The sequence below is a fragment of the Paroedura picta genome, chromosome 14 (genome assembly GCF_049243985.1).
Source record: "Paroedura picta isolate Pp20150507F chromosome 14, Ppicta_v3.0, whole genome shotgun sequence".
NCBI lineage: Eukaryota > Metazoa > Chordata > Lepidosauria > Squamata > Gekkonidae > Paroedura > Paroedura picta.
The window spans coordinates 34,021,166-34,046,970 of NC_135382.1; the positions used below are offsets into that span (position 1 = coordinate 34,021,166).

Sequence of the window (25,805 nt, forward strand, 5' to 3'; positions counted from 1 at the left end):
GAGGCAAATGTACGTTTATTTTGTAGCGGCACTGCAACTTAAAGCGGTATTAAATAATTTTTGAACGTTTAAGCTTTTAAACAGGGGCGTTGTGGTAAGAACGTTTAGGTTCTGAAAATGAATCACCGAAAGTTGTTTTCTAACAGCATTCTAACAGTTCTAATAGCATCATTTAAACTTGTAGGTGCTATGGTGTTAAATTAAAGATGTATCTGGCGTCCTTCCTCAGCAAGATTCTATCCAAATCTGTTTTTTGATAAGGCTGGGCATTAACTGGTTTCTAGTACAGCAAACTTGAAGTCGTCAAAGGTGTGATTTGCTTGCGAACAATGTTCAACCATGGAAGCTTATTGAATTTTATTCTTACTTCCTGATCTAGCAGCGCTCATCCCTCATACCTGTGTAGGGCACCGTTTCTAATTCTTGATAAGATAGCCAGAATCCTGGCTAGAAACTAAATCTGGCTAGCTGTGTGGCATCGATGCCAGTGTATGAGTTCTGCCACCAACTGGGATTCTAACCCAAAATGTAATTAAGGCTTAACATTCCAGTTAGTGACCGGGGTGGAGGGGACTGATTGCTGCTTACCTTTGTACCTCTCTGGTAGCCAGAGTTAGTTTCCAGCGAGAAATCCATTGTGTTCTTTGCCAGAAAGGAGGATCGAGGCGTACGTCCGCTAGCCCAGCAATAAGTCTCATCTGTGAACCGCTGTTCTGCCTGCTGTCCAAATGCAGTCTCAATATGTAGCTCTGCCCTTACTCTCTGGTGTTGAAACAAGCCAAGCAAACAGGTCAGGTGCATGAGGCAGCTCCAAAATAAAAATGTCCTTTCTTTCTTTGTTTCTGCATGTTCTCTGCAAATTAGGTACCGTCTCCGATTACATTGAAAGAATCTATCGAAAAGCTGGCAGCAAAAAGCTCTGGTTGGTATATATCTTCCTGCTTCCTCCTAACGTTGGCGTATAGTACTGTTAATGCAGATTTTTGGACCTCATTCTGTGCAATTATATTCACTCTATGGGAAATTCTTAGTTGGGGCGTTCTGTTGGGCAGATCTGAATACTGAAGGTTTAGATTTGTTTTCTTTTAGCAGAGCACTGGCTAAATTAACAGAGTGCTCCGTTGGTAGACAAAGGCTGAGGTTCCAGTTTGGAAGCCCTTCCATCATATCCAAAGCTCGTCTCCCCAAATCCGTGACATGTGGGGGGCTTTCTCCTTAGCTTATTCCGCAGTGAAAGAAGCACAACTGCTGTACCAGTCTGCTGGTCAATCCTACGCAACATCCTGGTTCCCATAGTGATGGCCCGGATGCTTTCCCCAGCTGCCAATATTTAGCAGCATGCCCCTTCTAAAGATGAAAGTTCCATTTAGCTGTCATAGCTAGCAGCTGTCGACAGACACTCCCCCCCCCCCGCCCCTGCCCAGGAATTGTCTGGCTCCTTTTCAAAGCCATCCAAGCCAGAGGCCATCTTGCAGCAGTGAAGTCTGTAAATTAATAATGCCTTGTGCAGAGAAGCCATTCTCATTGGCCATTTAATCTGCAGCCAGTCACCCAATTTGGATGTTATGAAAGAGAGAGAAAAGATACTCTTTATCCCAATTCTCCGTGCCATTCATCATTTTTGTAACCCTCCCCCTCCCCCCTTTATCTGTCCTTCACGTGACTTGGCATTATGTGCCCGCATGGAAAATAGATGGCAGAACTGGCCAGATTAAGCCCCGGGAGCATCCATGTAAGCAATCGGGTTCAGTGAGTGCCAGTTCAGAGAAAGAGAGAACAAATTACTAACAGAGATTGTCACAGAATTAATAGGGTATTTGTGCTATTCAGGTTGCTATTAGGCAGACGTCACAATTTTTTAAAAAATAATCTCCATGATTACTGCAGACTGTTGACATTGTGAATTTGATGAGAACTGTTCTTTCTTTTCCTGGAAACTTTTTTCCGATGAAATCTCGTTGGATGCTAAACTTTTAAAAGTGGATCATCTTCCCCTGCCAACTCGTTTTGGTCCCATGTCTTCCATATCATCGCCTGGCTCCAGTATCTTTAGAAGCTTAGCCAGAGGTGGTAAAATAGGAGGTAGCATACTGTGGGATAGAATGCAGTAAATATGCCATCATTAATCCAGCCAATGGGCCTGACCTGGATAGGCCAAGCTAGTTAAATCTCGTCAGATCTCAGAAGCTAAGCAGGATCAGCCCTAGCTAATATTTGGATGGCAGACCGCCAGGGAATACCAGAGTTCTGCTGCAGAGGGAAGCAAGGGCAAATCACCTCTGAATGGCTCTTGCCTTAAAGATCCTACAGGGTCACCGTAAGTCAGCTGTGATTTGACAGCCAAAAAGAAAAAAAAATTAACAGTTAATGGGATAGACTTGCCCCATCTCAGCACTCTGTTTACAGCAGCAGCCAGCCAGCCAGATATCCTGTGAATAGCTTACAATCTGGCGCATGAAGAGAATGGCTGTCTCCTCTTGTTTATTCTACGACATTTAGTATGATCCTTCCTCAATCCATTGAGGGCCCATTTAACTGATTACCTAAACAAGTTATCTTTGGCTAGTGGTAGGGTTCCCATTTGTCCTCTTGTAGTAGGAAATCTCCAGGAAATTGAAACCCTTCATTGTTTGGTGGGCAAAAACCGGGGCATGATAGTTGTGTGTGGGGGAATTAAAAAGAAAAATAAAGCACTGGCAGTTCCTAGAACTACGTGGAAATGACAAAGGTAGTTCTATCAGTTGCCTGGAAATCTGTGGTCAGAACTTCCTGGAAGTAGCCAAGGTCTTCTTTTTCTTTTTAATCCCCCCCCCCGATGCTTTCCCCCCTTCAAGCCTCTTGCTGGTGTGAGGCACTGCCTGGCAACCCTAGCTAGTGGCCATCCTCAGGGCTCATGTTGATGAATTCTGGAGTAATAACGAAATGTTTGAAGACATTCTTTCAAAGTGCAGTTAATTCTGTACAACCTGCTTTGTTTGTCTTCTGATTTCAACTTACCAAACTCCAGTTGAGCTTTTCTCCACACCCTGCACCCCCCAATCACTCTTGCCGTTTAGGGAAAAATTATAGTTCGGTCCTGTCTTGAAATAAAAAGCCAGCAGTGCACACTTCAAGCCCCCCTTTCCCCCTCCCGGGCATGCCGAACCCAGTTCTCAAGGGTAACAGGACTATGTTGCACAGCATAAATATGGAAAACAGTCTTCCTTTTCATTGCCCACTCATCTCTGTCATGTGCCGTATCTAGGTTGGTGCTACGCTGCAGTGCGGTATACATTCAGAAATTCGCAGCCTCTTTAGCCCCCCATATTACCACTTTGGTAGTACATGGGAAGCAGGTAAAGTGTAACCGGAGGCCTGAAACCATGCTGCTTGAGACGTGTCAGCTTCTTTGCATTTTGATGGTTGTCGCTTGATGTTGTTTTCCCCAATGCGCTTTGCTCTGGATTTTTAAGGAGTGCACACCCGTGGGTCACAGGCATCAGCATCAATCTGGCTGATGGATTTTGTGCTAACTTGGTGGGATATTCCCCCACCCGTTCATTAACTCTTGATAAATTAATGTTCTGGCTGCGCAGCCTGTCTCAGGAAATGTGAAATATCCCGTTCGGCTAAACGTCTGTGGTTTGAAGATCGAGGCAGAGAAGATGCTGGAAATCTTAGGTTCTCATAGCAAAATAGCAGATGAGAGGCATGGATCAGATTATGGCGGTAGTGTTGTGTGGGAGGGTAACTTTTCCCCAAGTCTGTATTTTTCCCTGAATTTGTTTATTTGTTAAATTGTTTGTACCCATCTCTGCCCTAACCTGGATACCTCAAATCTCAGAAATCATTCCTGGTTAATATTTGGTTGGGAGATCACCAAGGAAGTGTGGATTTACTATGGAAGGACAGGAGATGGCAAACTACCTCTTGAACGTCTCTTGTCCTGAAAATGCTATGGGGTTGGCCATGACTTAATGGCAAAATGAAAACAATCAAGAATCCTGCCCCCCCCCCTCCACTCCACCCCGGTCTCTGTGGCTCTTGGCAGTTTACAAATCTAAATTTGTAACATACAAACTACAGCCGAACCCCAAATAATCCACCTCTCCACCAAATGCCTGCAGCCAACACTTCATTAAAAGCCCCCTTGAAGAACATGGCTTTGTGGGATCTCCAGAAACCATGCAGAGTACCCTTTTATCCACCTCTGGGAGCCTCTTCCATAGTGTGAGAGTTGTTATGGAAAGAGCACATGTATGGATAAGTGCCCAGCAGGCCAAATTAAACAAGGGAACGACATGAGGTGACACACAGTAGATGGCACACAGGGACGTCTGGGAGGAGATGGCCCTTTAGATATGTGGCACCTGGATCATGGAGGGCTTGAAAGGTTGCAACTGGCACCTTGACTTGAACTCAGGAACAGTTTGGCAGTCAATGTAGCTGTTTTAAAATAAACACAATGTGTTCCTGTTGTCTAATCCCTGATGATAATGTGGCTGCCACATTCCGGATCAGTTGTAGTTTCCAGATTGCCTTCAAGGGCATCTCAGTAATCCAGCCACAAGGTTACAGAAACCTGGATTAGCCTGGCCAGGCTGACTCAGAAAGGCCAGGATTGGTGAAGAAACACATACAGCTGGTAAAAAGCCCTCTTGGCCATTACTGCGTAGCCATTAGAAAGGAGATAAAATAGCAAAGAGGAATCTGGCCTCTCCTTCAGGTGTAGCTTCCAGCATCTCATCTGTTTTGATGCTCAAAAAACAGAGACCAGGTTTACATTTGGCTTTCTGTGGTTGGCTTAGTGAGATTAACGCCCAAAACGGCAGACCCTTTATAAAAATCATATGATTCTCGCTCCTTCCATCCTTCAAGCTCTTTACACCGGCGTGCACAGAATGTTCCTCTGGTGTCAGATGCCATACTTAGTAGCTGTGTGTGAGGTATTCGCTGCAGGACTGTGCCATTTCAGACTTGGTGTGAGACTGAACTTTGGAACTCTTCTTCACGCCCACAAAAAGCAGTGTGGAGAAGGTGCAGGTTCAAGCCTGGGATTCTGCCCAGCACACTTGTTTGGCAAAGAGAAGGATGCTTTTTGCACTGAAGTATTTTCCCCTACCTGCAGGTTGAAGTGGTACAGTCCAGCAACATATGCATCATGGGTACCTGCTGAGAGTGTGTTTTGTCTGTTAGTACGTGCGCATCTTGTTCATTTGAAGAAGTGGAATGTTAGTTGACATTCCCAAGGGTATTCTTTTCACTTGTAAGTTTCATCATGGACTGTATCATAACATTCATCTTGACTCCATGATGTCTTAATTCAGCACCCAGTAATGGGGAAATAAACTTGCATATGATCAGTGTACTGCCATGAGAATGGGGCGTCCAGAACCACCATTAATGCTCTCCATCTCTGGCGTGGCTACCAAATCTTGGCCAACGAAGGCCATGTTCTACATAGGATACAATTGGCATGTGTTGAAATATTTCTGATTTTATTTTTTGCAGGCTAGAAGGTTGTCAGATGGCAGTCAACGTGTTTTGCATGCTCTGTCGTTTCTCTCATAACAGAAAGCCGTATTGCCTGTCTCAAAATACATTTTTAACTTAAGAGTATTTAGAAAACAAAGCACTGGTTTTCTTTGCAAGATTGGAACAGAGCAATTCGATTGAAGATAACTGACTGTCTCTTAAAAAAAAAATCCAAAAGACCCACACACCCTCCGAGAGTATTTCTGCTGAATGCAAATTACCAAGACGGTCTGAAATCCACCCCCCCCCCCAGTATTTTGGTTTTCATAATTGTATCGAGCCATCTTGCTGTCGTGTCAGAGAAAGGAACAGCAGTGGCCTGTAATGTAGTATGCAGTTTAATGAGTTCAAACTGTGTTCCCAACATGGCCATTAAGAGTGTTCTTGCTTCAGTAGTTTAAATAATTCAAGATTTAGCCTCTCTCCCCCCCCCCAAAAAAAAAGAAAGAAAAGAAAACAACATCTCAAGTTCAAAAACATTGTGCATATTTAAAACGTTTAGCGTTTGGGAACTGATCAAATATGACAACAAATTTTTCAGTCCTGATTTCTGAATCCATTAAGCGAGTATTTGATATCCAGCAGGATTGCTCTGTTTTCTGCCCTCAGGTCTCTTGTGCGCTTCGCAGCGAGCCTTTTATGTAAACTAGTGGACAGCCTTGCCCCGTCTATTACTAATGTTTTAGTTCAGGGCAAACAGGTAAGTCCTTTATTTTTCAGAATCCTTAAAGCAGACGGAATGTGAGATCTGATTGTGCAATGAGACATTTGGAGACACTGTGGGGGAGCCGTGGCAGAAAAATCAGGTCCCTTGCCCCCTCCCCACGTGCCTGATGCTGGGCTGAGGGAGTGGACCTCCTTGCCGAGACCCCATGGTGATAAAGCGGAACGTGAGGGGAACTCTTCACTGTATGACAAAATTTCAAAGACAACCAAAATGATGCCCACTCACAAGTTGAGGGAATGTCAAGAGAATTCAGGGAAATTGGCTTTGCATGCACAGCTTTCAACCCAGTACTGAAAGTGGGGTGGAGTGGCCAAGAAGGATGCATTCTACATCTTGGCCAAACAAGCATGAAAGCCAAAAGAAGAACAAAGGGGAAGCAAAACACTTTAGAACGGCTCTGGCTGTTGACTCTCAACATACTGGTTAGCAAACCTTTTTTTTTTTGCTTCCTCACTGCAGCTTATGTCCTCCATTGCCCAGAAGAGATGTATTTGTCCACAGATTATTAAAAAGTCTCTTTATTCCATCTTTTATCAAAGGCTCTTAGGGCCCCTGCCCCTCCCCATGTCCTCACATCAACACTGTGTTGTAGGCAGGCAGAAAGGTTGATGGCTATCCCAAAGTCATCCCATGACTTGAGCTGGGGGTCACGGGGTGCGACTGTGACCCCTCTGAACCACATTGCCCCCCTCCCGCCTCAACCATTGTTCGTTTAATGCAGTTTTGATCCTGAGACTAGAGATGCATGGCAAATTGTGAACCAACATGATAGTAAATTCCAGATAACAGTTTGCAGGGAAGGGGTAGAACTGGCTGTGGGAAAGTTGTGATCTGTAGAGCTAATAATAATAGGTGTACCCTTTAAAAAGGTTCAAAAGTATAAGGGAGATTTATTAGAGTAGGAAAAAAGCCAAGGATTTTTTTTTCTTTGTGTTGCAGAGAGAAATAAAAATATATCCATATATTTATAGTAAGCTGTTTTTCACTAGACAGAGTGTTTTATTTGAAGCTTGGAGGACCAGCTTCAAATCAGATCTTTTGGGTAGCTCTGGACAAGCTGATAGCTTCCCTGCTATTCTTTCATCTGTGAAATGGAAGCAATATGGCTCATCTCACAGTGTCGCTGTAAAACCGGGGTGGAGGGGGGGGGGAGTATGGCAGATTCTCTCTAGCAGTGGCAATGGGCGCTGTCTTTTCATTTTTATAAATTTATAGCGCCTTCAGTATGTCAGCTGCTTTACAGAGCAGCGTATAAGGAAAAGAAGGTTATTGTTAAAAACTGATTCAATGCAGGGCGGGTTAAAAGACCTAACCAAATGGCCGATGCCAAGACGGAATGAGAATACCATGGCTAATAAGGGTTAGCCAAAAAAGTGATCAGCCCTTGTGGCAAACAGCGATTCTAAAATGAATTTTGCAGTGCTCTTGTCCGAGATCAGGAAGCGAATGTTTCAGAATTCCAACTGGAACCATTTTCTGCCCGAGTGAAAGAATGATACCGCTGTGTGATTCCCCAGAAGCTTTCTGGAGTGCGTCGTTTTGAGTGCAGCCTAAATTTTAGTTTAAAAGGTTATTGCAAGATTTACAATGGTTCTTTTCCCCCCTGTCTTGGAGAACAAGAATATATCAGTAGAACTGAAAATGTTGTTCAGCAGCAAAACAATGGTACAGGCCAGTAACTCATGCCGCATGCACATAACAGGGAAGCCATAGAAATGGCTCACCTTGAATGTTCTTGTGTGTTCTGAAAAAATGTTTCCGTGCCCCTCAAGCAAACAGTGCCATAGCTGTTTTATTTGCTGCTTAATATTTTATTAGCCCAGTCATAGTACACAGCTGCCCTGCCCTGGGTAGCTTGGTCTAACCTGATCTCCTAAGATTTTGGAAGCTAAGAAGGGTCGGCCCTGGCTAGCGTTTGGATGGGGGGGGGGGTCTTCCGGGAAGTTCCGGGTTGTAACACGGGGTCAGGCTACAGCAAATCACCACGAATTTAACATATCTAGAAAACCATTATGGCAGCCATTCTCAACATTTTAACCGTTGCGAAACCCCAGAAACATTCTTCAGGCTTCAAGAAACCCCAGAAGTGGCACAATGGTGTAGAATATGGTTGGAAAGCAAAGCTGTATACACATCCATCAGGGGCGCCTTCCCTTCACATCTCCTCCAGGCTAACCATTGGCCATTCTGAGGGGCGGGTCAGGTCGACATGACCATATATGGTCATAGCACTCAGTAAACGTTTAACAAATTTAAAAAATATATATTAAAAATGAACTCCTGCCCATTCAGGAAATCTTTCCAGGACTGTCAAGAAACCTCAGGGTTTCACAAAACCCTGGCTGAGAAACCGTGCCCTATGGGGTCGCTGTAGGTCAGCTATGCCTTGACAGCAGCAATTACAGCGAAATAGCTGATTAGAAAGAGGATTTTGAGGAGAGCATTTTCCTGGCTGGGCTGAGCTAGACCCTGCTAGACCCCGCCTCCCCAATATGGCGCAGTCTACACATGGGGTTCCCTATTGCCTTCCCTGTATCCACACTGCTCTTCTCAGTAAGATCACCAAAGGGGGGTGGGGCATGAGTGGATTTTTAAAGTGGCTGTACTACGGCAATCTAGAGTACCCTGAATACAGGAGGTATTATATTTATTTAGTTAGTATAGTTGTGTTTTTATTCTCATAACAGGTCAGAATAGCAACACAACTATACTAAATAGTTTGTTAAGTGGAAACGGGTAATTTTATCGTTCCTCTAAAAAGTCGTTTTCCCTTTTTTCATTATTAATCCTATTTGTTTTGTTAACTACTGTTATTTTGGTTTCCCCCCAATGGTTTCAATGGGAAATGCATTCTCAGCTATTAATTGTATCCTATTATGAGGATGCTTCCTCCTGCATTCCAGGGAAATGTTTTATAAGCTTTAATTGCTTATAAAAACCCATAGCAGAAATAAAAGACCTGTTTTGATGATTGAATGTTTCCGGTACATCAGTTTCATGTCTCCCAATCTCTTTTGTCCGTCTCCCTCTACTTTGACAACACATATCAAAAATTTTTCTGACTTTGATGACTGAATGCTTCCTAATTATTTTAATCACTCACTGAATGCTTCCGGTTTGTATTCTGTAGGATACAATTCATTCTATTTCTTTAAAGATAATTTAGCATCCAGTGAGGGATGATTCATAAGTCTTTATTTCAGTGACCTATAAATTTGGGACGTGAGTTTCCTTTGGGCAAGGCATGTGCCTGAGAATTTATCCTTGATGAATCAGGGAATATGTTAAAGAAAGAGTCATAGAGTTGGCCATGACCTTAACACAATTAAGTGTCCCTCTTTGGCAAAGAGTTGCATAATAAAAATGTCATGATGCCATACCTCTAACATCACTAATCTGGACTATGGAAGATTTTTTTGCTGGCATACTTGAGAGGGAAATTTAAAAGACTCCCAACGCAGATTGTATTTGTTTATGTAATGTAGGGCAAACGAGAGACCACTGAACAAGTTCTTTTTGAATGCAAATTATATAATCATAGATAGATGAGTAGGTCCTTTAGCTTCAGTTTTGTCCGATTGTCCCTGTGTTTTGAGGAAGCAACACCTCAAATTGATTTTGTCAGGCACCCATAGAGACTTATAAGTAAGATTGCCAAATTTGTTTGGCTAACTAGTAGCGTACAAAGACCTGATCTATCAATACATAACATTCCTTGCCTGTTTTCTCTGTATATATTTAGTCTTTTTTTAAATATGGGAGACTCTGTAACACCATCTTTGACGGACCTTAAAATTTTAAACTTGGATTTGGATGTACGTGGATTGAACTGATGTGAACGATTTCCTATTTCTTCTTTTACCTTTTATTTCTATTGGTCAATGACCATGAATGAAATTTGAAATCCCACAAATTTCCCTTTGAAACCAGCACAAACCAAATAAATGGGATTAGTTCATTTGTTTTGCCTCCCATTAATTATTGTTTGATTGCGGGCGGAAATGCATATCGTATTACACAGAGCAGGACTAAATGCATCTCAAGAAATATATATAATAAATAAATGGACAGCAATCTATCATTTTTTTCCTTTCCCTTTCCCTTTTCCAAAGGAGATGGTAGAGAAAGGGAGGTTTAACGACCAGGAGAGTAACGCAGCCAACTTCTAAGGACAGAAGCAGTTAAAGATGCATACCCAGCTAGAGCCAGGATTAGCAAGGCTCCCAGGTGAATTGAGAGTACTTGCTTGGAATCCAGATTTCACATACACTCGAAAGATTCTCCGACTATGTTTCATAAGCTTAAAAATTCTAGACATGCAGAGCTCATCACTTCAGAGATGCGGATGGCCTACTAAGATGAGAGAAGGGTAAATGTTTGGGCATTTGCATTTGATGAAGACCTCAGTGATTCCCCGATCAAAGTAAACAGTGATAATTATTTTCAAATCCACATTGTGTTCACCAAATTGCATACCTGCCTTTATGGCAGGAGCTTGCTTGAAAAAGAAAAGATGACAAAAAATGAACTTTCATCACAGATATCTTGTATGAAACTTCTGAATGGTTTGCCTTCCCCCCCCCCCTTCGTTTTGCATGATTTGGCACTATTTTATTGTCGCTTTGGCTGGCCTGTCCTGATAATCTCCTGTTTCTTTTGCATGTGTCCAGAGGTAAGTGCAGATGTACCACTGTCTGTTCCTTAGCCATGGTTAAGACCACAGGACCGAATTCTGGTTAAGATTCATCACGGTTAACACTGATTAACCATAGTTAAAGCTGGGCTTAGGGTGGTCAGAGGGGGTGAATAAGAAAACTTGGGACTCAATAGCTTGTTAATCATGATTATGGGATGGGGACAGTATTATGTCTGCACTGGCTCTGAGGTTAAGTGTTAAGAAATAAACCACAAAGTTGCAGAAGTGGCAAGGCTTGCCAGTCAGTTGACTGCTGGGATCGGAGCATTAAATCTACAAGAGGAAATCTGGAGTGGGAGAGTGGTGGTTGGAAACTTTTATGGGACTATCATCAAAACATTAGGAATCTACAGGTCATGCCTTTGGCATGTGCTTCATAGTTAAATATGACACTCCCAATGTTTCAATGAATCCCCCATAGCAGTTTCCAACCCCTACACACTCTAAATTTTATTTGGTTTTTTTGATGTATGCCCCAACCCATCAAAGCCATGCTTTCCTTGACTACAGAAATAACCTGAACAGGTTTACCCCCTGCAATCCTCCCAACTGCTACATGGTTTACTAGGTCCCCTCTGGCCGCTGGCAGGGGATGGAGGGGTGTGAAAGGTTGCCAACCCCAGGTTGGAAAATTCCTATAAATTTAGGGTTGAAGCCAAGTTGAGCCTTCAGCTGGGTACAATGCCAGGGAGACCACCCTCTAAAGTGTCTTATTTTCTCCCGAGGAGCTGATCTCTATAGTCTGGAGATAAAGCTGTAGTTCTGAGGAATCTCCAGGTCCCATCTAGAGGCTGTCATTCCTTACTGAATGCAGGAACTGAAAAATTTGGGGTGAGCACTGAGCTTGCGGAAAGCCAGAAGGGTGCAGATCAAGCCTAGCAACCCTGCAAGCAGCACCATAACCGTGATAGTGATGGGTCCAGGGGACCTCATCCCCCCCCCCCCATGTCCAAGAAGGAAGAAAGAAAGGTTTCCGATTGGATTATGCTTGATCGGTTTTATTTGCAAGGAATCAATGGGGCAAGCCATGCCTTTTTCTGAATATGTATTTTCCTACTTCGTCTCTCTGCCTTGTGGGATAATGCATTGTCGATGCTGTTGTTGCGGGAATCTGTCTTTATGCAAAATAACCAAACCCTGCAAATCCGTGTTCCCCATCAGCTGTCAATTTAACCTGCCAAGCTAATTATCTATCCTCTGGCTGTCATGATGCAGGCGGGGACAGTTGACAACTGGGGAATATGCCCTATAAGTAGCCCTCTGCTTGCCCGTCTCAGGTTGTAACTCTAATTGCCGCTAATATATTCCTTCAGGTGACTCTTGGGGCGTTTGGCCAGGAAGAGGAAATTATATCGAATCCCTTGTCTCCAGGCGCAATTAAGAACATCATCTACAACAAGTGTAATTTGCAGGACGAGAGGGAAGCTGTTCTCCAGCAAGAACTCGTCATTCACATTGGCTGGATCATCTCCAACTCCCCTGAATTATTTAACGGCATGCTGAAGATACGAGTGGGGTCAGGAAACCCATATTTTAAAATATATTTGCTTTGCTGTCGGAAGGCTTGGGTGGACACACCAAAAATACAGGTGGCAGGGTTGAGGGAGGTATTAAGAACATTCATGTCTTATTCATCAGAGTTTCTGAAGGCGGTGGCCTTTTACTTCACATTTTGGTACTTGCTGAGAGCTTATTATCCCAATGCAGTGTCTTCCATTTCCTGTCTGCCCTCTCCCAGACTTTTTCTGCACTGGAGGCTTTGCGCCTGGCTGCAGACTGGAGTTTGAGTCAGGACAAGTTGCCCTGCCTCTTCCTGCTCCAGCACAGGACTCTGCATTGCCCTTAAAAAGCTGAGGCTATTTCAGTGACCACTTATTTGGATGATATCCTGGTTTGCTGTGGAGGCATCTTTCTGGGTTTCCCCCCTTATTTGCTGGCATTACCCACCCTGAGCCTTTGGGGTAGAGCAAACAGCGATGGTCAGTCAGCCATTGAAAAATTTTGTAGTGATAAGTGAAATTGCCGTTTCTGCTTGTAGATAAAGCCTCATTTACTCGGCGGGCTTCCCCCTTGCCCCCATCAGCAGATGTTCCCCGTGGCAAATTCTGTGTTATTTATGCTCTCTCAGGCTAGTGTGTTGTTTTCTTGTTGACATTTTAGATTGCCCAGCTATCAAAACTCTACACTGGTGCACTGAAAAACAATAGAAGGCCGTAAATTATGGATAGCGCACCTGGGGTCCTGGGTGGGAGCTGCTTGGCTTGCCTAAAGAGGATGGAAACCTGAGCCAGGGCACCTTCGCTCTTCATAGTTTGATCTAAATAGTAGTTAGATAAGGGATGCTCCCAACAGTTCCACTGTGTGCGGCGGCCATAATTCACAGCCCACTTAAAGCACTGCAAACGTACTTACGTTGGCGCATCTCCATTGGCCCAGGCCAATGAGTTGTAGATCGCCATTTCACTTCTTGGCCTTCCAAACTTAAAGCTTGGGATATCATGTAGGATATTTGATTGCCATGAGAGAGTGGGTAATGCGTACTCCAGGACAGAGTTAAGATACTTCTGGAACTGTCACAGAGGGCATACAGCGCATGGTACAGCATCCCAGCTACAGCCCTTTTACAACACCATAAACAAAGCTTTAAAGTAAAGTATGTTTGTTAAGGTTTTACGATGCTATATATATTTTTTGCTCCTTCGATGGTTCTGCCTCACTGCTGGTTTACCATCTCCAAACAAATTTAAATATATTTCGCTAGGGTATCAACTTCTTCCTCTGGATTTTTCTTAAAGTTTCCCCAGACTTTATGCAAATGTGCCTCTGACTAACTTATTCCATAAATAGCCCCCCCCCCCGCCCAAGCTGTTGTGTGCTTGCTCTTTTCAACACTCGTTTCAGATGAGAAATTGCTACCTTTTTCACTGCAACGTGGTATAAATAGAAGTCCAAATAATGCTCAGGCAGCATAAACAGAAACCGTTTGTGTGAATTCCGGGGGGGGGGGATTGCAAGATGGCAGTGTATTCTCCGTTCTCATTTGCAAGGTTTCATCAGTGACATCTCTGTGGCTTCTCTGTCATAGAAGAAAATATTCTCCGCACAGATCTTGTTGCTTGGCTTCTGTGCAACTCACAACATCACAGCTGAAAGATTTTTTTGGTTTAGACATTCCAATATCTGAAAAAAAGATCAGCTCATCATTAAATGTCATAAACATCTTTTCTAAGTGCCGTCATTCAGAGAGAGAGATCCACGAAGAGGGCTAGGTTCTAGAAACTCCCTTAATCTAAAGCTGAAATAATTCAATATTGTTTGTTTTAATTTTTGGTACCCTGCCTTTCTCCCTAATGAGGATCAGAAGTGATTTAGATCATTCTCCTTGCCTCCATTTTAACTTCACAACACCCCTGTATGGTGGGTGAGGCTGAAAGAGTGTGCTTGCCTCAAGGTCCCCCAGAGAGTTTCTGTGGCACAGGAGGGGGTTCAGAACCGGGTCTGACACTCTTAACCACCACATCACGCGGGCTACATGCAGCGATGACTGTGATCCTAGTGAATCATCGTTGAAATGACAACTGAGCCATGGACTCCATGGGTATCCTTAAGCAGGTGCCCTGTCTTTACAGCGTACTAGTTAGAGTGTTGGATAAGAATCCGGAAGACCCAGGTTCGAATCCCCACTTTCCATGGATGAGCTTGAGCCTGTCACACACCTAGCCTAACCTACTTCCCAGGTTTATAAACAGGAAGACTGGAGAACTACATAAGCTGCTTTTGAGTCTCCTTACGAGAAAAAGATGGGGTAAAAATTATCCACTTTTCAGTTTCTAAGTATGATAGAAGAGTTAAATGGTGGCAGGTATGCAAACTTCATTGGGGATTACTTAATGGCTGCCAAATCCAGGTCGGGAAACACTGAAGGTTGGGGGATGGAACCTCAGAATGGTTTGGGAAAGAAAAGCCCTCAGGAGGGTATAATGTCATAAAACCCACCCTTCAAAGCCACCATTTTATCCAGGGACACTGATCTGTCATCTGGAGATCAATGGTAGTTCTGGGAGATTTCCGGACCTTGCCTGGAGACAGGTAATCCTAACTTACTTGAACGACATCATAATGGGACTTTGTGTCTGAAAGAGCTGTAGCTTGCATGCATCAGAGGGCGGACTCTCAAGGGCCTCCTGAACAAGTGAACAAACTATTAGTCAACTTGACAGATGCAAAATGTCTGGAAGCTTCGAAGACAGGGAAAGTACAATATTCGAAGGAAGAAGCGAAAATTTGAATGGCGTACGTATCCATTCAAACCTGGATTTGGTTTTACTGCATGAACAACATAAAGTTTGTCATTTATAACTCAGTGTATAATATTGGGCTGCTTGGCATATTTATGGGATTGAGAAATATAAGTCTTTTTATAAGTCAGATTCAGAATATTCACAGCACCTCAGAGAGCACTGCAGACCCACTGCACCTTGTGCTAGCTTTGTGTCCCTATCTTAGTTTTGGCGGCTGGAGATATAGGGAAAAAAGTAATAAAATACAGAAAATAACTTTGGTAGTAAACAAAAAGGCATATTATCTGCTCAAAGACACTCACAATTGAACTGTTTGGATTTTGAGTTGAACATAGCACTGAAAACACCAAAGTCTTCAGTAGTATGTTATTCTACACATTATATTAATTATATGGACAACACTATTCGCATCTAAACATTGAGGATATCTTTGAAAATATTTTGCGTATGGCCACGGGACTCACAGGTATTGTTCTTATCTAATGTCATACCTTCATTTTAAAGAAACATATACTACACATTTTAAGTAACACCTATCTTACTAATTCCGTAAGAGAAAATATTTCTTGGGGCTCTTTTTAAGGGTTCCCCCAAAATTACAATTTTTCTATTGGAAAACTAGGAAAGAGTCTGCTGTGTGTGTGTGTGTGTGTGGGGAGAATAGTCCTCCCCCATTTTAAAATTATTTTTCTGAGCCTTCACTTCTCTATTAAAATATAATTCTCAAGGAAGCCAGTTTAGAGTAGTTGCACATATATTGAGGGGATAGTTTTAATCTCATTATTCCTTTTTCTACATATCCCCAGTCTCGGTGTGAACCTGCTCCCTCCCTTGTCCCAAGGTTAATTCTGTACTCTCAATTACCTTTAGTTCAGTCTTCTCACCCACTCCAGTGAACAAAATTAACCTTCTCAGAGAAATAGGATTCCGGTCCCACTAATGATGAGATTTGGTGTCTCATTATCGATTTGTGTGCCGGGTTTCCTGCTGAAATGGATCCAGATCCTGACAGCCCCATTACTGTAAAGGCTTCCAATCCAATACAGCCTATCCAGCTTCTGTCAGTCAGAGTTCAGCAGACCATGCCTCTGAAGAGCTGGGAGAGATGCCCTCTTGCTCTTCCCCCTCTCCCTGCTTTCATACCGAGGGAATGGCTCACATAAGCAATTACAGATGGAGAAGACTTTGTCCGTGAATGTCTCTCCCCTGGCTTCCAAGCCGCATCATTGTGTATCCTCTAGGCTGTTTTCCAAACGACGTGTTCCTACCTTGTTGTATCCACATCGATGGGGAGAAAAGTACTGTAATTGAGCCTGAGAACAGATGTCTCCTTCCTCCTCTTTCCTTTGTAGAGCATTGTAAGCTCCATTCAGGGCTGTTCCAGCCGCATTTCCTTTCTGCCCTTTGACAAGAGACAAGTTAAGGCTCTCCAGCTGAACCAGCTTTATCGTTGTTTGACTGTCAATGCCTTTGACCATCCAAGACTAGACCCACTTGCCCAGCCGCAGCCTTATTTGGCACCAGCCTAAAATGACCATGAGTCTCGTGACTAATGGATTCATTTGGGCATACAGTTGCGCAAACCCAGAGCCCACCTCGCCAGATGGATCCCGACTCATGAACGTTTACGCTTCAGACGCAATGATCTGTCCTTAAGGAGCCCTGCAAGTCTTGGTCGTTTCAGTTGCAACAGACTGACGCAGCTCCCCATCTGGAATTCAGCTGAAAATGGCCCTTAATATATAAAGCCCACTGGGAAAGCAGAGCTCAGTGTCCGGACTTCCTTAGACACTGACGAGTCAAAGAAATAACCACGCAAAACCCTTCAGTGCAGTTCTTTGAGTTCCAATTAGACAGCGTGGGGAGGTGTTTTTTTTTTTTTTAAAGGAGGCATTTAATACTTGGGTGCTGTATCAATGGCTGGGAAGGAGGCGGACGTTCTTATTCAGAATGAGCATCTCGTGTTATGGTCCAATCAGCAGGATGCTTTGAAAGAGGGCGGGATAACCAACCAACACGGCTTCTCGGGACCCCTTTTGAATTTCCCCTCCAGGAGCTGGCCTTTGCAACTGCCACCAGGTAGAATCCTGGTCCCCCCCCCCCTTATCTGACTGTACCCCGTGACCTCTTTTGTATCAGATCCAGCCAACTCACTTTCATTCAACTGATGCAATGGACACAGGGAGAAAGGCAAAGTTTCAGACTTTTTAGGTCCTTCCACTTCAAAAGTCCAAGTTTTTCCTTGGCCTTGTTCAAAACATCTGTAAAGTACATGCCACAAAGTTGTTAAGCAACATATACAAAAATGATAAGAGCATTCTGGGTAGGAAAACAACAAGGGAGATCACATCCAGCCAAACTTGCTTAGATTGTTCACTCTCCCGACAGAGTCTAAAAGAAATCAATTCCTTTTAGTTACTCTGGATTCCTTTCTCGGGTCGTCCTTTGCTTCCTCGCAGCAGCCAAGTTCTCCGGGAAAGATTTATCCTCAGTTCTTTTTTTCAGTGATGTTCTGCCTCTTGACGTCTGTATTTCAACCTTGCTTTTTGGCCTCGGGCTCCTCTTCAAGTAACCTAGACGGTGTACTACCTCCCGGGTTTTGACCAATCAATCCTGGCCTTTCAGTTCTACAGACCCTCAAGGGGCCTACTCAGTTGCTTCTTTTTCTTAGTCTGACCTTACGATCTTTTGCTGAAAACAAATCAATGCACTGTGTTTTTTTCCCACTTTTAGGATTAAACATAACCAGAACTGATCGCCAAGCGATAGAAGCAGTTCCATTCTTTCTCACCGTGTACCGGATTTACGTACGCTTAGGGATTTTGACCAGTATTATTTTTTTTCCTGATCATGTCAGCTAATCAAATCGATACCTTTTACAAAGAAGCTTTGATCCCTCCTCTGTTAGCTGCTCAAATGGAATGCCAGATTTCCTCTTTGTCATTACAAAAACAAGGGGAAAGTCATGGTGAGATTATGATAGAAATATCTATTTGCACCAGTAAGTCTCAAGGCCGTGAAATGCTTCCCCTCATTCGAATCCAGACGGTAATTTATTCAGAGTTAATTGAAAAGCATTTAAATTAAGTTGTTTCCCTCTTTTAATTTCAAATATCCTTTGTTCGAGGTGCTATATCATTGGTGCCAGGGTGGTATTTTGCCATTCAACCACAGGCACGAACTTGGATGGCAATACCTGTTCTCCAAAACGTGTTTCAGAGATGTTCCTTTAGAACAGTGGTCCCCAACCTTTTTATCACCGGGGACCACTCAACGCCAGGGACCACTCAACACCTTTTACTGAGGCCCGGTGGGGGCCTCTACTCTCAACCACTGCCCTAGCACTCTCCGATCGCTATGGTAATGTTTAAACTTCCCTTCAAAATAAGATACAGACACGCCACAACAATGAAGTGTGTTGTAAAGGGCTTGGGGGGATGAAGTAAAGGGCCGGGGGGGGGGGGGAGAAGGCCTCCTTCGGGGCCCACCTCCAATTAGTCGAAGGACCACATGTGGTCCGCAGCCCACAGGTTGGGGATCGCCACTTTAGAATAATGAAACAAGGAAGCAAGATCTCTCCTGGAAATGATTCCATAGTTAAGGCAGTGGTCATGCAGTCCGTAATCAGCTTCCCTGAGCAGAAAGGTTAATTTTAATCTAAACAGGGTTGTCTTTTAAATGTAATTTGCCAGCTTTTGGAAGCAATTTTAATAGTCCGTTAAAGCATCCGAGTAAAACACTGCATTCTGATTGCAGTTTATGGCTTTTCCGGGAATTGTGTTAAAGATCGCTCAGTCAGGTTTCACATTCCAGACACATTCTCACAATCTTATTCAGGACTTGCAGAGCATTTAATTGTGTCTTGGAGAAGCGTGAGTTCTTCTCTTTAAAAGGTTTCATTGCTGTGGCTTGAAGGGTGCACTTAAAATATTGTTCTGTCGAAGGTTTGTTCGTGCAACTAGTGAAACTTTTTCATCCCCTGCATCCTCCCGAGGTTCTCTGTCAGCCCATAGATGCTTCATGGCTTGCGCAACAAGGCCATAAGAGGTCACTTTGGTCGACACCCAGAAAAGATGTTTAGACAAATGCCACCACAGAAGGCCTGGCTTGACCCACCTACCACAAAACCTATGCTCCTCTTATTCAACCCGCCCCTCCAACCTAGAGTTGCTAACCCCGTCTTGGGACATTCTTGGAGATTGAAAGCGGGACCTGGGGAAGAGGAGGAAATTAAATTAAATTTCTTTAAAGTGTATCCGTGTGCTGTGTTGTGCACTGCCCAGGGCCGGGATTCCGGGCAGTATCTAAATATCATCAAATAAATAAATAAAGCCTGTTTTGGTTTGAGGAACAGCACTCGATTCAGCCCTTGTTTCCATGCTTCAGGTGGATCGTGCATGCCATGAAGTACGAACTGAAGATCCGTGCTGGGGAGATGGCCCCGGCGGACTTATACCAGCTGTCCCCCAGCGAGGTGAAACAGCTTCTCCTGGACATTCTTCAGCCGCAGCAGCAAGGGAGGTAAGGGACACGTTCTTCCAGCTTTGTAGTGCTTTTCTTTTACCTTTTGCAGCTTCTTCTTTCTTCCCAACATGCTTTCTTTTTTTCTTTGGTAGCAGGAAAAGTCAGGATGCTTTCATTAACTCAGTTGCTCTGGATTTTCAAGTCTCCCCTTAACGTGCCTTTATCCCCCCCGTGCGGCTTTGCTTTATCATCAGATTCCGATACCACGGTCGGGAGCCGCGACAGGCGTTTGGTGGGTAGGATTTCTCTCACCTGGTTTGACAGTGGAAGGGAGCCAGCGCAACCCGAAAGCTAGTTACTTAAGGAGCTCGCTTCGATCACAGCACAGCTTATCCGCTGATCACTGAACTCTTTTTCCCGGGTTGTCTTTAAATCCCCTCGCAGCTGGTTCAGGCCATAGGCACAATGCTGGGAACGTACCGCTGCTCCAAGACTACCTCCTTAGTTCGTATTAGCAGACAGAGCATGGCTGTACGCATGCATCGCGTCGTGCTGTTACTTCAGCCTCATCTAAGGGGTGGAAATCAGAAGCGGGACTCTCAGGTCTATTATGAAATGGGGGGTTCTCCCACTGGGCACGGGCATAACTACCGTGCTCTGCTGCATTCTTCTTGCTTTTCCTGCACAGGAAGCTTGATTGAAGATTTCTTAGTTTCTTTGAACTCTTGATTTCAGGAAAGGGGTGCTAGCCTCCTGGTCTGGCTTGGAGATCTTTTTGGAATTCCAACTCATCTCCAAATGTCAGACGAAAGGCTGTTTTGGAGGGTGGGCTCTCTGCCCCCACTGAGGTCCTTCCCCACCCTCTCCGGGCCGCACCTCCAAATCTCTTGAGAATTTCTCAATCCGGAGCTAGCAACCTTGCTTCAAAATGGCGCCAGGGACACGATGCCTGATGAATTTCTTGGGGGCAGTTGCTGCCAAGGTCCTAATGGTTTCATGTATAGTTTCAGTTATATGTAAACCACTCTGAGCCTTCGGGGAGGGCGGTATAAAAATATGAATGAATGAATGAATGAATGAATGAATGAATGAATGAATGAATGAATGAATGAATGAATGAATGATGTATAAATGGTTACCTGCATCAAGGTCTCAATTCCCCCTACGCCCCTTACTTCTCCACTTTGGAGCCATGGTATTAAGCAGTACCAATCAAAAAACTGAGAGTCGTGCATGAGAAAATCCTTCCGCTGAGATTTTCAAGTAGGAAAGAAACTTTCTGACCCACTCCTCTGGGTGTTGTGCTTGTTCTTTAAAGGGTGTCAGTTCTCACTAGATAAGCTTTGGGGGTCTACCAGTACAAAGTGCCGTTTTTAAATAACTCTGAACATTTGGCGTAGCAATTTCTCTGCCAAAAAAATCAGCACGGAGATGTGCGCTAATAATACCAGCACCTTTTTTTCCCTTTAAAAAAGCAGTGTTTCATTTTCTCTCTATGGTAGTGGTGGTAGAAGGGGGGAGGCTGTGTTAATATTGATAAAATAGGCTTGTTGGGAGGGGGGGGGTTGTGCTGAGAGCTATGAAAAAGGTGCTCTTTATTTTCTCCTAGCCACATGCTTCTTGGGAAGACGAAGTGCCCGGTGAAACAAAATTAGTTCTTCTAAGCCCCTTAGCTTATTTTATGAAATCGGTTTCTGTAGAGACTCAGCAAAATAGTTCTTTTGGGGCTCCATATAGAGAGATCTTCAAAGGGAAGAGCAACTCTAAGGAGATATTGCTGCCAGGAGGAAAAAATGCACGTAGAATAATTTTAACAGTTAACAGAGAATTTTAGAGGTCTTTTTTTTTTTAAATCCTGTTTATAGGGCAGGCAGATTTTAAATAGGAAGCATTGGACAGAGCCAATGGATCTTCTTGTGGACCAAAAAGTCTTTTTCTGGTCTGCCATTTCTCGGCTGGGACATAGGATCTAGACCAGTTAAGCCAAACAAACCAGCATACACTTTCCACACCTTGTGTAAGTTGTCATTTCTTATGTGACGCATTCTGCGGCCCCACCACTCACTGCCCACGTCCCCCCAAATAAGCTGAACATCCTCATGCATGTCTTGAGTTCTGAGCATTGGTTCCAGCCAGTTATTCCACAGGTGAAAAACAGAAGAAAGAAGTCCGGAAGAATTTCCTGACAGTTCCTGTTTGTCTCTTTGTGAGAAACCTAAGACGATGCATTCACATTTATTTCAGTATCTCCTTCAGTTTGTGCCAAAGCCTTCCACCTGTAGAAAACTTTTGTATTATCCTTCGGTTGACATGATTTTTACTTGTTCTTGCTCAAAAACCCTTATGAATATTGATTTGCTTAAAATACTAGCAACAGCAACTTCCTAAATTAAATATTGTCTTTCAAAAAAAAAATGCTGCTGAGAAAGTGAACGACAACTGAGATGAATCTCAGGCAACGTTCTACTTGAATTTTTCAAACTTGACAAGACACAAAAATCTGAACAGCTAGAAGGCTTTTCTCCATCAGATTAACTTTCTGGTCATGACCCAAAGTGGCTAATGTTCTGTTCCTTTGTTTTTCCTCTTAAGGAAATTTCACTTTTTTTGTTTTGTTTTGTTTGTGAAGATCTTTAGACCTGCTGGTATGGTTCACATTTAAGCACCAAAATAACTTTGAAACCTAACGCCTTACTTCATTCTCATTAGCATCCTGGGCTTCTGTCTCTTTTTATTATTGTTATATAAAGTAATCTTAAGCATTTCCCAAGCAAGGCACTGCGATGGACTGTGTTCTACTTTATTGATGGCTTGCATTTTCTTCTTTGTTTCTGACATGGTTTAATTCATCCACAAAACAACTATTGTTTTGATCTGGAAACAGATTTTTTGATGTGGAACACATCTACTAGCACTGTCTCTAAAACAGAAATGATAGCGGACATGAAGTCTGTTGTTCTGCCTTAGGGAGCATGCTAGTAGATGGTGGCTGCAGCAGCAAAGCTACAAGGCTCAGAGCTCGGCCTCAGAGTTCTGCCATGCCGATGCCCATCTTCCCGGGTTGGACCCACCTTCTGGAGAGCGGGTCTGGTGCCAGCAGAGCTCTGAGGCCCAATGCAAGGTCCAATAGGGCCTTCTCAGCCATACTGGGAAAAGATCCATTTCCTTTTGCACCATTTGTTCCTTTCTCTTCGTTTTCTTAAAGGCCATCAACCTGTTTGTTTTTTTTTCATCCACAGGAGCTGGCTGCACCGACGTCAGATAGATGGCTCCTTAAACCGAACTCCCAGCGGATTCTATGACAGGGTGTGGCAGATCTTGGAGAGGACCCCTGATGGTTTAATAGTAGCTCAGAAATTTTTGCCGCAGGTAAAATTGCACTCCTTGTCCTGGGGCCAGAATAACTTGGGGATTTCTTGCCTTTGTGTCTTTTACTGGTGGAACTAAGACGCTAGGGGATTGACTTTGGACTGTAACACTAGGTTTTAAGAAGAAGCAGCGTTGGTTCTTATATGCCGCTTTTCTCTATCCGAAGGAGTCTCAGAGCGGCTTACAGTCGCCTTCCCTTTCCTCTCCCCACAACAGACACCCTGTGAGGGTGGTGAGCCCTGATATTTCTGCTCAGTCAGAACTGCTTTATCAGTGCTGTGGCAAGCCCGAGGTCACCAGCTGGTTGCTTGTGGGGGAGCGTGGAGTCTCTCTCTTCCCTCACCCATTGTGTGTGGACAGTCTCGTCCAAGCAAGTGGTTTTAAAGAAAACAAGAGCTGTCAATGTCGTATTGGAACAAGAGTGAACGTAGTCCAGTCCACAGTCTCCAATAATTTATTCCCAGGGATCCCACCTACAGAACAAGATGGAAACAGCCATTCCCCTCCTTGAGCATCCAATTATCAACGGTACACCTTCTCCAAGGATGGTGTTTCCATTTAGCTGCTCTTCTGACTAACTGCTCTCGGTAGGCCTGTCCTCCCATGAGATTGCCTCATCTTTTTAAAAAGCCATCTAAGCCCGAAGATGTCATTGCCTTTGGGTGACCATGAATTCCAAGTGGGAAAATGCTTATCTCACTTGCCTCCTAACTTGTTGTTGCCCTTCGGTTTCACTGAATGACTCCGAATTGCGTCGGATGTAACGGGAGAATCTTTTCCCTTCCGTCAACGCCATTCATGGCTTTATAGATCACTGTTGCAAGAAGGCAGTGGCGAGCCACCACTGCTCATCTCTTGCTTTGAAACCCTGGTGTGTGTATGTGTGTGTGGGGGGGGGGGTCGCTGTAAGTCAGTTACAACTTGATGGCACTTAATTATTATAATTATAACAACCCCCGCACACATACATCTAGTAAACTAAAAGCTCCTTTTTAATGGGCCCAGCTGCTCAAAGCCATGCCAGCGGATTCCGTGCCAGTAAGAACTCTTCCTCCCTATCAGTAATGAAACAGACTCTCATGTCTATTTGTTCTCACATAAAGACACGCTCTCCCCGCTGAAATGAATGGGGCCTGGGGTTGGGTCATTTGTGGGTAGCCTTCAACAAGTCCCTGTCTGTCTGCTTCCGCTTTCTTCTTTGCAAAATTTGAAGGCTAGAGATCGAGTTCATACACAATTGACTTGTGCACCTCTGAAATACGCTCAGGGATATTGTATTTGGTCATATTTTGTAGACGATCACGGTGTCCAGTTCTTTTTTCCCCATCATTTTCTACTCACAACATCTCTGTGAAGGATGTTAATGTAGAAGTGAATGAGTGGTTCAGTGTCACCAGGAGGTTCACGGCCCTGGGGTTTTGGACCCTGGTTTCCCCCATTGTAGACCAAAATGAAACTTTGTCTGCTCTCTTTAACAGCAGAACCTTGGAGGTACAAGACGTTGATAAATAAAAAAAGGGCGTATTTTCAGGGGACCATCCGTTTACCAGAGTAAGGGTTGCCAGCTCCAGGTTGGGAAATACTTGGAGGTTGTGGGGCTGGAGCCCGAGGAAGACGGGATTCGGGGAGGGGAGGGTACTTCAATGGGGTATGATGCCATAGAGCAGGGGTAGTCAAACTGCGGCCCTCCAGGGGTAGTCAAACTGCGTTCGCTGGCAGGGGCTCCTGGGAATTGTAGTCCATGGACATCTGGAGGGCCGCAGTTTGACTACCCCTGCCATAGAGTCTATTTACCAAAGCAGCCATTTCCTCCAGTTGATTTTATCCCTAAGACCTGGCGATCAGTTGTAACCGCCCTGAGCCGTATGGAAGGGTAGTATAAAAATCTAATAAAATAAATAAATAGGAGATCTCCAGCCACCACCTGGAAATTGGCAACCCTACTAAAGGAGCACTGTAAAAAATGTCCGGTTGTCTCTAACCATGACCCATTAGGGTTCTTTGCCAGTTCAGTTCATACAAAGTTGGTGCGCCGATATGTCCCAACCGTATAGGAGTCGTATGATGTTCAAGAGATGCCACGGCATCAACACACTTTTACACCCACATCTTTGATTATTTTTACAGCAACCCACCTTGTCGGATATGACTATGTACGAAATGAACTTTTCCCTTCTGGTGGAGGACATGCTACAGAATATCGATCAGCCCGAATACAGGCAAATCATTGTAGAGGTCAGTAAGGCTTTATGTTAAAAAAAATATATATAAGAATAAAACATTTTATGTTACACTTGGGGGCAACGAGTACGATCAAGGACCAAAGTCATTTCAAACTGTTTGTTTGTTTTGTGGTATTTATACCCTCCCTTTGTGTCAATATTAGCTCGACGATAAGCACCCCCCCATCCCCGTTCTGCGTTGCAGGGCACAGACAGACTCTAATTTCATTAGCATAATAAATGTTTACCTATCATATTTTTATCTTTGCCTTCAGAGAGCTCTGCTTGGCATACTGTGGTTCTCCCATCTTTCCCGTTACCCTGGCAAGGAGCTGAGAAAGATCAACTGGCCCATGGGGACTCAGTAAACTTCATTTAGTTTAGGACATTCAGCAAGCTTTTGATTCATTACCTTTCAAAATGTCAGTCTGGGAGCTGAACATAAGAACATCAGAAGAGCCCTGCTGGATCAGACCAATCTAGTCCACCCTCCTGTCTCACCCAGTAGCCAA

At 44.0% G+C, this 25,805-nt stretch overlaps 1 protein-coding gene across 4 annotated transcripts in view; it reads left to right on the forward strand.

The window, feature by feature from the left end:
• The window catches only part of PHKB (phosphorylase kinase regulatory subunit beta), a 111,179-nt gene that overhangs the window by 81,719 nt on the left and 3,655 nt on the right, over positions 1-25,805 (forward strand). For 3 of the 4 annotated variants that reach the window (XM_077309546.1, XM_077309549.1, XM_077309548.1), the window contains 6 exons: positions 865-922; positions 6,124-6,214; positions 12,251-12,453; positions 19,625-19,759; positions 22,942-23,071; positions 25,199-25,306. In XM_077309546.1, the coding sequence (XP_077165661.1) occupies positions 865-922; positions 6,124-6,214; positions 12,251-12,453; positions 19,625-19,759; positions 22,942-23,071; positions 25,199-25,306 (725 nt within the window). Of the gene's footprint in view, positions 1-864; positions 923-3,244; positions 3,336-6,123; positions 6,215-12,250; positions 12,454-19,624; positions 19,760-22,941; positions 23,072-25,198; positions 25,307-25,805 lie in introns of all 4 variants that reach the window. The other variant, XM_077309547.1, reaches the window with a different exon arrangement.